The sequence below is a fragment of the Lepidochelys olivacea genome (assembly GCF_965140295.1).
Source record: "Lepidochelys olivacea isolate rLepOli2 genome assembly, chromosome: 3".
Lineage (NCBI taxonomy): Eukaryota > Metazoa > Chordata > Testudines > Cheloniidae > Lepidochelys > Lepidochelys olivacea.
In genome coordinates this window covers 85,095,834-85,108,290 of record NC_140413.1, presented here as the reverse complement: position 1 = coordinate 85,108,290, position 12,457 = coordinate 85,095,834, and the positions used below count along the sequence as shown (strand labels likewise).

At 40.8% G+C, this 12,457-nt stretch overlaps 1 protein-coding gene across 6 annotated transcripts in view; it reads left to right on the top strand.

Moving 5' to 3' along the window:
• The window catches only part of WASF1 (WASP family member 1), a 173,419-nt gene that overhangs the window by 98,112 nt on the left and 62,850 nt on the right, over nucleotides 1-12,457 (top strand). For 3 of the 6 annotated variants that reach the window (XM_084624109.1, XM_084624110.1, XM_084624111.1), the window contains one exon: nucleotides 11,790-11,948. In XM_084624109.1, the coding sequence (XP_084480235.1) occupies nucleotides 11,816-11,948 (133 nt within the window). In that variant the 5' untranslated portion in view covers nucleotides 11,790-11,815. Of the gene's footprint in view, nucleotides 1-2,979; nucleotides 3,041-3,297; nucleotides 3,371-7,887; nucleotides 7,976-11,789; nucleotides 11,949-12,457 lie in introns of those variants that run through there. The other 3 variants (XM_084624113.1, XM_084624112.1, XM_084624114.1) reach the window with 3 other exon arrangements.

The window sequence follows — 12,457 nt, the reverse complement described above, 5'->3', positions numbered from 1 at the left end:
GTATTTATCTCTCTGCAATGGTGGTCCGACCCCATCCTGGTGTTGGAAGGTGTGCCATTCCTGAGCCTGCAACCCACGGTCTCCCTAATTTTGGATGCGTCCGACCTCGGTTGGGGAGCACATCTCGGTACACTGCAGACTCAAGGGTTATGGTCTTAAAAGGAGCTCATGTTGCATATAAACATCAGGGAGCTCCAGGCCATCCTTCTGGCTTGTGGTGTCTTCCTTCTGCAACAGTCTGGCCAGGTGGTGCCGGTGTTGGTAGACAACATGGCCTCCATGTTCTATGTCAACAGGCAGGGAGGAGCTCAATCATCGGCTTTGTGCCAGGAGGCCCTCCATCTGTGGGACTTCTGCATCCAGTATGCAATCCACGTGGAAGCACTGCACCTCTCCAGCATCCGGAACATGCTAGCCGATCACCTCAGCAGGTATTTCTTCTCTCACCACGAGTGGTCCCTTCACTTGGAGGTTTTCAGAATCCTTTTCCAGAAGTGGGGAGCTCCCCGAGTGGACCTGTTTGCCAACATACAGAACAGAAAGTGTCATCAGTTTTGTTCTCCCCAAGGCCTCGGCAGAGGCTCACTATCCAATGCCTTTCTCTTGTCTTGGTCCAGGGACCTGATGTATGCCTTCCCGCCAATTCCGCTCATCAGCAAAGTCCTCTCAGAAATCACAAGGGACAAGGCACGGGTCGTTATGATTGCCCCAGCATGGCCTTGCCAGCATTGGTTCAGCATGCTGAAGGACCTGGCTGTTGCAGCCCTGTGGCCATTTCCCAGCTGCCCAGACCTACTCTTGCAGGATCACAGTTGACTCCTGCATCCAAACCGTGCCTCTCTCCATCTCACAGCTTGGATGCTGTGTGGCTGAATCCAGGGGAGCAAGCCTGCTCTAGTCAGATACGGCAGGTTCTCTTGGAGAGCAGAAAGCCCTCCACCAGAGCAACTTACCTGGTAAAGTGGAAGCATTTCTCCTGCTGGGCGTCAGAGCGGAATATCTCCCTTACCCAGTCGTCTCTCCAATCCATCCAGGATTATCTGCTTCACTTAAGGAACCAAAGTCTCGCCTTCTCTTCGATCAAGATGCATCTGATAGCCATATCAGCCTTCCATCCTCGCATCCAGGATAGATCGGTGTTCTCACATAAGATGTCAATCAGGTTCCTGAAAGGCCTTGAAAGTCTCTTTCCACCGGTCTGGGACCCATTTCCCCAATGGGACCTCAACCTAGTCCTCTCCAGGCTCACGGGTCAACCCTTTGAGCCTATGGCTTCTTGTTTCCTTTCCCACTTGTCGTGGAAGGTTGCGTTCCTGGTAGCTATTACCTGGGCTAGACGTGTCTCCAAAATTAAAGTCCTCACTTTGGAGCCCCCGGAACACGTTATTTTACAAGGACAAGGTCCAGCTGTGGCCCCATCCGGCATTCCTGCAAAATGTGGTTTTGCACTTCCATTTCAACCAGGATATCCTCCTCCCGGGCACATCCCTATCCAGGACATCTGTAAGGCCGCAACGTGGTCTTCGGTACACACATTCACAATGCATTACGCCATCACCCAGCAAGCCAGAGATGATGTTGGATTTGGCAGAGCTGTGTTACAATTGACACGTTCGTGAACTCCGATTCGCCTCCGATGGTACTGCTTGAGAGTCACCTACAATGAAATGGACATGAGCAAGCACTTGAAGAAGAAAAGATGGTAACCTTTCATAACTGCTGTTCTTCGAGATGTGTTGCTCATGTCCATTCTATGACCTACCCTCCTTCCCCTCTGTTGGAGTTCCAGCAAGAAGGAACTGCAGGAGAGGGAAGCCGGGGGCACCCCTTATACCGACGCATACGCGTGCCACTCCAGAGGGTGCCAGAGCCGGTCCCCTAAGGATACCACTGAGGGAAAAACTTCCGACACCAGTGCGTGTGGTGAGCGCACACACCTACAATGGAATGGACATGAGCAACGCATCTCGAAGAACAACAATTACAAAAGGTAAGTCTTTTCAGAGCTTTTAATAAATCTCTGCTTGAAAGTAAACAACCTTTTTCTATCAATTTAGATAACTTTTTTTTTTCAACAGAACACTGTTCAAACAGACTTTAAATAACACTAAAATGTGAGTCACCATTATACAGAAAAAAGGCTTCAGTAGACAAGGCAGCATGTTATTTATGGATATTGGCAGGCTTGTGCAACAAGCCCGCCTTCTGAGGAATTTTGTTGTTTGCAAGGAAAGAAATCTATATAGAAAGGAGCTCAGCTAGTAATAATGAGCTGATCATTACTGCCTGTCTGACTCAATTTGTGACATATCTTAACTCTTCTTTAAAACTGGAAAAAAAGTTAGCAGTAATCATCAAATTAAAATCCTGTAAATATTTAGCAAATTCAAAGTGTCTGTTTTGGGACCTTAGTATAAAACTTACTTCGGAAAGCTAAAAGGCTGTTATGTAGAACTGTGATTTATTTTAATATTGCAAAGAATGATTGATCACCTTTTTCAAATGTCTGGTTAAGCTATGTCTTTTGTGTTTTGCATAAGAAACTTAAAACTATCCAGCCACAAAAAGCTTTAAAAAAGTAATTTTATGACACTGTCCACTGTTTAGTCAAATGTGTCTGAAGCTATGGTTGTAATAATTAAAACAATTGTACGTCATTTGTGGATTAATATAGAGCAACTACATAATTAGCTCCTATGTTGTGTCAGGTTTCCTAGTCACAGACCTTTATACGCTGGACCTCAGTACTATTGTGGGTGTCTGACATTATTTATTATTTCATTAGCATCCAGTTTCCTTCTTGGATTCAACAGTAAGGTCAGTGCAATGAGCTGCATAGACTGTGTGTCTTATTTCCCCTCCCTCCTCTTCTCTCCACCCCCAGCATAGCCACTCATTTCCCTCATTTCTGGCATGTCATAATTTAATATTTAGCAATTATGGTTTGGAACCAAAGGAATAATTATTTCTTAATCATTCTGCGTTTAGGGAGTCCGTTTCACGTTTCTGAGGAAAAAAGGGAAGTCTTTGGTCACTGGGGGTGAGTGCTTCTGTGTTTTCTTTGTAAAGATAGCTCTGTTGTTAAGGCAAGACACTGTGTGTTGAATTCTAATTCCTTTGTGCAAGAGCCAGCCCGTTTCAAAGCAATCCAATGACTGGAGGTGTTCGGTATGATTAATAGTGCTACAGTTCTGTGATTGACTAGGTTGACTGTGCTTTCTGTGTGTGTAGAATTCTAAAAGTTGATACACCGTTGATGAGTAACAGTGAAGTTTAATGTTGTAGCGGAGGTGGGAACTGAATATCTTCTCTATGCCAGCCAGGTTTTGTCTGGAATTACATTACATTTCTTAGCTGCTGTGAAGTTCAGGTACTTTTTCTTTAAATATTGTTACTGCAGCACCATGCTACCCATTTTAGAGCAGGTTTGTGTCTCTGTGATAATTTTTTTTAGAATCAAGTTGTAAAATTGGCATGTGCATTTGAAAGGTAGCTATCTTCAAGTGGTAGATGAATATCTATGGAATTTAACTGTTGCGTGTTTTAATTCATAGAATTTAATTCTTTGATAGGGTTATCATGTAATTTAATCAATGATTATATATTATGATAGATTTGATAAAACCTCAGAAGTTATGCTTTATTTCTGGCTTTAGAGATTTTGGATTTAAATTAACATTGGATTAGTTATCTATCTCTGTCAAGATTACAAAGAGCTTTTGTTGTGATCCATCATAGGGCTTTTGTGTGATATACTGTATGCAAAAGCTGTTAACAGAAAGAATAGATTAATGCTGTGAGGAAAAAATGTCATCAGATAAACAGTAGGTCTTAAAAAGCAATTTCAAATGGCATAGTAAGTTGTATATCGTTAATACATTTTTAGCCTTTTGGGGGTGAAGAACTTGTAATCAAAAATTAATTTATTAATTCTTGGCTGTGCTTAAATTAGAACCCAGGGTACTTCCAAAATGTTTTGAAATCAGATTATTTGAATGGGCTCTCTAGAAGAAAATGAACCCTGTGTAATCTGAAGAATTTTTATTCGTGTTACCAGAAAACTCTGCAACTGTCCTCTTTTGAAGTCTGTGTATGTATGTTATGTGTAGTAATTTTAAATCATATATCTAATACAAAGATATAGATATATAATACAGATAAAATTGTGGGTGTATTATCTTTTTAAAATTATGCTACATATTCAGAAGCTTCAGTAGAAGAATGAATACAAGGAGCCATCAGATTCTTCTTGGTTAAGACCATAACGGTAAAACTGGGCATATATGTGCAATATATCTCTAGGTATGTGACTTATATATTTGTGTTAATGAATGCTTGGCATATTATGAATTTAATTATTCTTTCTTTCTTGCCACAGTAATATATAATTAGATCTTGTGCCCATTTTTGGAAGCCATCCCATTTGTTTGTAGTAAACTATTAAGGGGAAGGTCTTTTATGTGTTTCTACTATAGTTTAGTGTGATATCTTCAATATCTGAATAAAATGTGTTTTACCATTTTCTGCCTTTAATATTTTCATTTGGCCATGAAGTTTTATAATGCTATTGGCTTATCTAGTCTCTAACCTTTTCATCATCTTGTACACTTAATGTATTGTAGGCCAGCAAAGAAATTCCTTCAGCAAATATGAAATGGAGAGAAGTTCATATTAAAAATATCTAGAAGCATTATTATAACAAAATATGAAATATCAATTAAATAATGCAATGTAACGTTTGCTATTCTTTCATTCTATTTTGAGTATCCTGTTATTTGAATACATTTTAGTTACTTTGGTTTAAATCAAGAATTCTATTTGTTGTAACTTCGGTGTTTTTTACCTTTAGGAAAACATTTCTACATACTATTTTACTGAAAAATAGCTAAATACATATTCTTAATTTCAAAATTTGCTTAAAATATTTAATTGAAAGCAAATGAATTTTAAAAATTGAAGTGTTACTCTCTATTGACCTCTGGTATTTAACACAACATGTAACTTAGCTTATTGAAAAAACAGTGAGGGGTGGTCATGTGTGATGCAGGGGGTGGGCGAGATGTCAAAGGGCCAGATACGCTACAGGCTTAGTGCCTTACTGTCTTCAATAGTTCTGCTACTGAAGGTAATAAGTGCTTCACCCTGTGAAAGGTCTTTCTAGGAATCGGTCTGTAAAATAGTTAATTTTCTTAGATAAAAATAAATTGCAGATATTATCAAGCTAGACACCAAGTAAATCTATACATCTTTGTTAATTAAATATGGGTAAGTTTGTTGGAAGCTGATAGTTGGTTATTTTTGTTTCTGCGTTAAAAAAAGTATTAATCTTTAAAGTCACAAATAACAGTTTTACATTGTAGATAACATAAAAGTAGGTGCAGACGAGAATTTGAATAAGATGATATGATTAAAAACCAATTATTGCATAACAAATTGAAGCTCATTTATGCCGGTTTAAGATACAAAAATCCAGAAATGAAAAGAGAGAAAAACCTTTTTAATTATGGATTTTTTAAAAAAACTTAACCATATTTAGACTTGCAAGTCAGAAAATAGTCTAAGAGAACAGCAACAAATAGCATTCCCACTTAACAAAAGTGTGGATGTTGGCAAAGTGTGGATGCTATTTATCTCATCTGAAGCATTTGTAGGTGTTATTAACAAAAAATTGGAGAGCTTTGTGCTGAACACTCCATCTTAATAGCAAGGGTAAGAAGGACATTCAGCACATATCTCAGCGTTTACTGTTTACAGAGGGCCAGTGCAAAGTCTTTCATCTTGCAGAATTCTTCACACTGTAGAAGCCCATCGTAGTCATGAGATGGGGTGTGAAGGTGAAGTCAATGCAAAGTTGATCTTCCACAAGTCCTGCCCATTAGGAGTTCGTGCTCAACATGTGTTCCTAATAGGTCTGCACAGAAGGGAGAAGTTTAACTTATACTTAAGGAGTAGCCTTCTCTTCCCACCTGTATAAGCACAAATCCAGTGGTCTGGAAATCCCCAAGTCCCCATAGGCGGCATAGTGGGGAAGCAGCTTCTGTTCAAGCTTATACACTTGCATGCACAGGAATTTAAAGTATAAATCTCCTAGTAACACTAGTTGAAGTAATATGCCATTATAGGACATGAGCCCAGTACTGGTTTATTAGACACATCATTTTAACTTTTAAATGTAGTTAACACACTACTAAATTACACACACACAATTTGAGTGACCTAGTATAATGCAGGTGTCTCCAAACTGTAAATATTATATAACTTCAGTGATAGGTTGGTACTAAGCATCGTAATTAGGTGTTCACACACTAGCCTTCTCCTCTGAAATCTTGTTGCTACCACTGTGGAGCTGCTCTGGCAAGATATCAGAGGCTGTGATATCAACATTACATAATAAATCCATGGCTGCTAAGTTTCCTGTAAAATATAGTAGAATATTTTGAAAGTTAAGTTAATCACTAAAACTTGCAATTTTTGGTGAAACTTTGTATTTCTTTTACTAAACCATGGACAATAGTCTTTTGGGTTTTTTTGTGGGGAGGGGAGTAGATTCCTAAAACTTCCACTGTTTTAATAGAAGAGACTTTAGGTTTCATATGCTAGCAACTTTCAGAATATCCCAAAATGCTGTATAAAGCAATGAGTTGGGTACTGGTAGTGTGTGACTGTGTAGGCAGACACAATGACTGTTATGTACTGTATTGCTATTTTTAAAAAAATCTATATTAAATTTGACTGTCACAAACTTTGAAGTGTAACATTCTGCTTGCAGTCAAAGAATGATTGAGTGAAAATTGGGGCTGTACAAAGCATTACTGGACTGTGTATTTTAAAACATAGGTAGGAAGAATCATGGCAATATTAAGGCACAAAAATATATTAAAGAAAATATAAGTCTGATTTAAATCCTTTAAAGCAAGAACATTCAGTGCTACATTTTCAGCACACTGTGTAGGGACATAGATACATGACGTCCCTTAACATTAAGGAAATATTGTCAAGGTTGATAGTCCCCAAATGGAACTTAATGAGAAGTAACTTTTTAAAAGTCCTCTTGATCTAGAAGATTCTACAAGCTTTCCAAGAATAAGACTGAAATGTAGATTAAATACCAGTTAGTTTTGTGGGCAGCAAGTCAGCAGCAAAGGTGGAGCATTTGGGTTTTTTCTCAGTTATATGTACATTTGCCATCCTTCCGATCTTCCTGTCTGACTGTCCCTGATAGGAAATGTGACCTATTATCCTGACAATTGGGGTTTATATTTGTCACAAGATTGCAGAATTTAACATTTTCCCACACTCCTTGCACTTCTGAAATAATTCTGTAGGCCAGTTCTGCAAGGGAAAACAATGCCTGTGCCTGTGCTCATGATAGGCAAGCCATTCGCCCAATTTTAAGCCGGACGGTCCTGCTTTTTTTAAAGTTTGTCCTAGGTCTGGTACAAGACAAAACAAGATGTGGTTTTGTCCAGTTTCAGATGGTGAATGCCATTTTGAAGAGTGCACCACCCTGCCCCCGCCTGCGTGATATTGCATGCATGATGTGCGCAAGGTCACGCGGGGGGCAGGGCAGGGCGCTCTTCAAAATGGTGTCCCCCATCTGTGACTGAAAGTTAAGTTAATCACTAAAAGTTGCAATTTCTGGTAAAAAGTTGTATTTCTTTTGCTAAACTCCCGGTGTTCTGGGAGTGGTTTGGGAGAGGGGAGGGGAGATTCCTAAAAATTCCACACACCCCCTATTTTCATAGAAGAGACTTTGGGTTTCATATGTTGGCAGCTTTCAGACCACCCCAAAGTGTTTTATAAAGCAATGAGTTGGGGTGCTCCCCAAAGTGTTCCCTCAGCATTAGGCGCAGAATGAAACTGACATAATCCTTGTCATTTTGACAGAGTTGCTCCTATTGGAGAAGTAGTGCATGTGCAGGGCAGAAGTGCCACAGGCAGGTTCCTCTGCAGCTGCCAGAGGCATTTGAAAAAGGTAAGAATGAGGAAGAAAAGGTAGCTGCTGAAGGCTTTTAGAGGACAGAGGATGCATCTGTGCCTGCATGTAACATGGTGGATTAAGTAACTATCTCACTTTTCAAAGGTAGTTCATTCAAATCGCATTAAATTGGTACTTTTTAAAATGTGTTCACTTTTTTCACCAGTGCCATTATACCGTGGGGTAGGAATTAAACAAGGAAAAATCAGATCCAACGCATTTTCACTGCTTAAAAAAATTGGTGATATCTGTCAGAATTTAATAGCTATTGTAATGAAAGCATAGCACTTAAAGACTATCAACTCAATACATAACGGATCACATTGTGACTAGCCTTTATGCAATATGAAGGTGGCAGAGGAGTTTTCAAGGAGCCTTCTTTCTCCAGGCATCACATATAAGGGTCAGTCACAATCCCAGTCTCTGTATTTGAGGAAACTCAGGGTAAACACTACTCCAAATGGGGTGGGGAGGAGGCAGAACCTGGTCCCATTCCCTTTGCACACTGGCATTGGTGAGAGACCTGTCCACCAGGTCTCTATAAAGAACATGGGATAGATCAATTCCACATAGAATCATAGAATCATAGAATATCAGGGTTGGAAGGGACCCCAGAAGGTCATCTAGTCCAACCCCCTGCTCGAAGCAGGACCAATTCCCAGTTAAATCATCCCAGCCAGGGCTTTGTCAAGCCTGACCTTAAAAACCTCTAAGGAAGGAGATTCTACCACCTCCCTAGGTAACGCATTCCAGTGTTTCACCACCCTCTTAGTGAAAAAGTTTTTCCTAATATCCAATCTAAACCTCCCCCACTGCAACTTGAGACCATTACTCCTCGTTCTGTCATCTGCTACCATTGAGAACAGTCTAGAGCCATCCTCTTTGGAACCCCCTTTCAGGTAGTTGAAAGCAGCTATCAAATCCCTCCTCATTCTTCTCTTCTGCAGGCTAAACAATCCCAGCTCCCTCAGCCTCTCCTCATAACTCATGTGTTCCAGTCCCCTAATCATTTTTGTTGCCCTTCGCTGGACTCTCTCCAATTTATCCACATCCTTCTTGAAGTGTGGGGCCCAAAACTGGACACAGTACTCCAGATGAGGCCTCACCAATGTCGAATAGAGGGGAACGATCACGTCCCTCGATCTGCTCGCTATGCCCCTACTTATACATCCCAAAATGCCATTGGCCTTCTTGGCAACAAGGGCACACTGCTGACTCATATCCAGCTTCTCGTCCACTGTCACCCCTAGGTCCTTTTCCGCAGAACTGCTGCCTAGCCATTCGGTCCCTAGTCTGTAGCTGTGCATTGGTTCTTTCATCCTAAGTGCAGGACCCTGCACTTATCCTTATTGAACCTCATCAGATTTCTTTTGGCCCAATCCTCCAATTTGTCTAGGTCCTTCTGTATCCTATCCCTTCCCTCCAGCGTATCTACCACTCCTCCCAGTTTAGTATCATCCGCAAATTTGCTGAGAGTGCAATCCACACCATCCTCCAGATCATTTATGAAGATATTGAACAAAACCGGCCCCAGGACCGACCCCTGGGGCACTCCACTTGACACCGGCTGCCAACTAGACATGGAGCCATTGATCACTACCCGTTGAGCCCGACAATCTAGCCAGCTTTCTACCCACCTTATAGTGCATTCATCCAGCCCATACTTCCTTAACTTGCTGACAAGAATACTGTGGGAGACCATGTCAAAAGCTTTGCTAAAGTCAAGAAACAATACATCCACTGCTTTCCCTTCATCCACAGAACCAGTAATCTCATCATAAAAGGCGATTAGATTAGTCAGGCATGACCTTCCCTTGGTGAATCCATGCTGGCTGTTCCTGATCACTTTCCTCTCATGCAAGTACTTCAGGATTGATTCTTTGAGGACCTGCTCCATGATTTTTCCAGGGACTGAGGTGAGGCTGACTGGCCTGTAGTTCCCAGGATCCTCCTTCTTCCCTTTTTTAAAGATTGGCACTACATTAGCCTTTTTCCAGTCATCCGGGACTTCCCCGGTTCGCCACGAGTTTTCAAAGATAATGGCCAATGGCTCTGCAATCACAGCCGCCAATTCCTTCAGCACTCTCGGATGCAACTCGTCCGGCCCCATGGACTTGTGCATGTCCAGCTTTTCTAAATAGTCCCTAACCACCTCTATCTCCACAGAGGGCTGGCCATCTCTTCCCCATTTTGTGATGCCCAGCGCAGCAGTCTGGGAGCTGACCTTGTTAGTGAAAACAGAGGCAAAAAAATAATAATCCTCTGTGTAGACCTGTACCACCCCCTGCCTCGCCCACAGCCTCAGAGGTGTGAGGCTTTGTGTGGGCTGACATAGAAAAGAAAACCCTTTGCCCCTTTAAGGATTGTACACACACCCTTCCCTTACTCATGGGCCTTCTACCTCCTCATGGGCTTGATGAAGGGAGGGGAGCCTGTTGACTTCAGCATACCCAACGGGAGGGACTTATAAAGTCTTCCACCTGCCAGGAAGTAAAACACCCTTGGGGATCAGAGAAGGACTGGGTTTTGAGGCCTTGTTGTAGTTATGCCTAATCATCTTTTTGTGGCTTCAAAGGAATTTTTTCTTCTCTGCCAGATTGTCCTTGGCAGGGCAGGTTTTCTTGCCTTTCTCTCAGTTGCCTCAGCAAGTGGGCAGGTTCGGCTGTAAAATTTCTTTTTTGTTGCAATTTTGCAAGTGCCCAGTGCAGCTAATCATTCAGTAAGGGGTCTGATTCCCTCATAAACTGGAACTTTTTTTCTCCAAATTGTAGTGACTCCTTCTATATCAAGTTTTCATTCATTAAAGGGGGGGGCGGAATTGCCCCAAATTTTCAAGAAATTCCCAAACAAAAATAGAATTACAGTTGTAAATAGTTTTAATTTAAAACAGTGTTATGAGACTGTTGTAGACATAATGCAAAACGCATGTAAAAATTACAAAGTTCTGATTTAGGGTTTAAAATTCAATGCTTAATTTTTTTTAACTTAACTTCAAGTTTCCCAACGGAGTCAGCAATTCAGAAGTTTGCTTCTCATACCTGCCTTCCAGACTGAATGATATGAGCGCTGTGTCTGTCTCAATAGGAAGGGAGTTTGATTTGAGAAAACAATGAGGAGTCCTTGTGGCACCTTAAAGACTAACAAATTTATTTGGGCATAAGCTTTCAAGGGCTAAAATCCACTTAATCAGATGCATGGAGTAAAAAATACAGTAAGCAGTATAAATAGTACAGCACATGAAAAGATCGGAGTTGCCTTACCAAGTGGGGGGGTCAGTGCTAATGAGGCCAATTCACTCCACTGTGATTTTTGCTGATACAGGCTAACACAGCCACCACTCTGATTTGAAAAGGGGAGTATGACTTCCTCCCATAAATCAAGAGGAGTTTCCCATTGGATTTTGCCTGGGACCGCGTAAGGAACTAGTGTGTCGAGAAAGATACAATTACAGTACGAAAGAAGGTTTTCCATCTTTTTCAGAAAAACAGGAATAGTAACAAAATGTTCATAGGTTTCAGAGTAGCAGCCGTGTTAGTCTGTATTCGCAAAAAGTAAAGGTCTCTAAGTCTAGTCTCTAAGGTGCCACAAGTACTCCTTTTCTTTTTGAAAATGTTCATAGTATCATTGACACAGTAGTCAGATAAAAGTTCACAAGTTTGAAAATCAGGCTCAAATATACAGGTTCATGTAACTAACCTAAATGTGAAGGTATTTTAATCTTGCCAGTGTTAATGACTTGATTGGATGTAATGATCTGAACCAAAATAATTAAGGAAAACTATAATAATGCTTCTGTTTAATTTCTTCACAGGTGTGGTAGCCCTCTGATATCTCAAAATGCCATTAGTGAAAAGAAACATAGACCCCAGGCACCTGTGTCACACAGCACTGCCCAGAGGCATCAAGAATGAACTGGAATGTGTCACCAATATTTCCTTGGCAAATATAATTAGACAACTGAGTAGTCTAAGTAAGTACATTGTGCTATTAACTTTACAATTCATTTTAAACTAAAATGTCATTTGCTTACAGTTTTTATAGATGAAACAGAACCACATTTTCAAATTTAAAATGAAACAAAAAAGCCTTATTTCTTGATCAACCTTGTATTACACAAACTGCTCTGAACCTTTTGTTTTCTTTTGTTATCTTGTAAATTAATTTAGTGCTCCTGAAAGGTGCTGACTGACAGTTGTGGAGACGTAAGCCTCCACAAAACAGGTAGATAACAGGCAAGAACACTTTTGGCTTTTCCAAATTTACAACGTCAATGTCTCTGCCTTAACATTACTGATTGAATGAACAGTAAAGTTAGCATCAGACGTGAACAGCACAGTTAGCATGCTTGAAGATATAGCAGCCGTGTGTGGAGGAGCTGTTTCTTCTGCCTCTATCATCCCAACCACCTTTCATCATTCCCTCCCACTTATTGATTTCCACTTTATACTTGTTTTCCCCCTCCTACTGGGAATTCTGTCC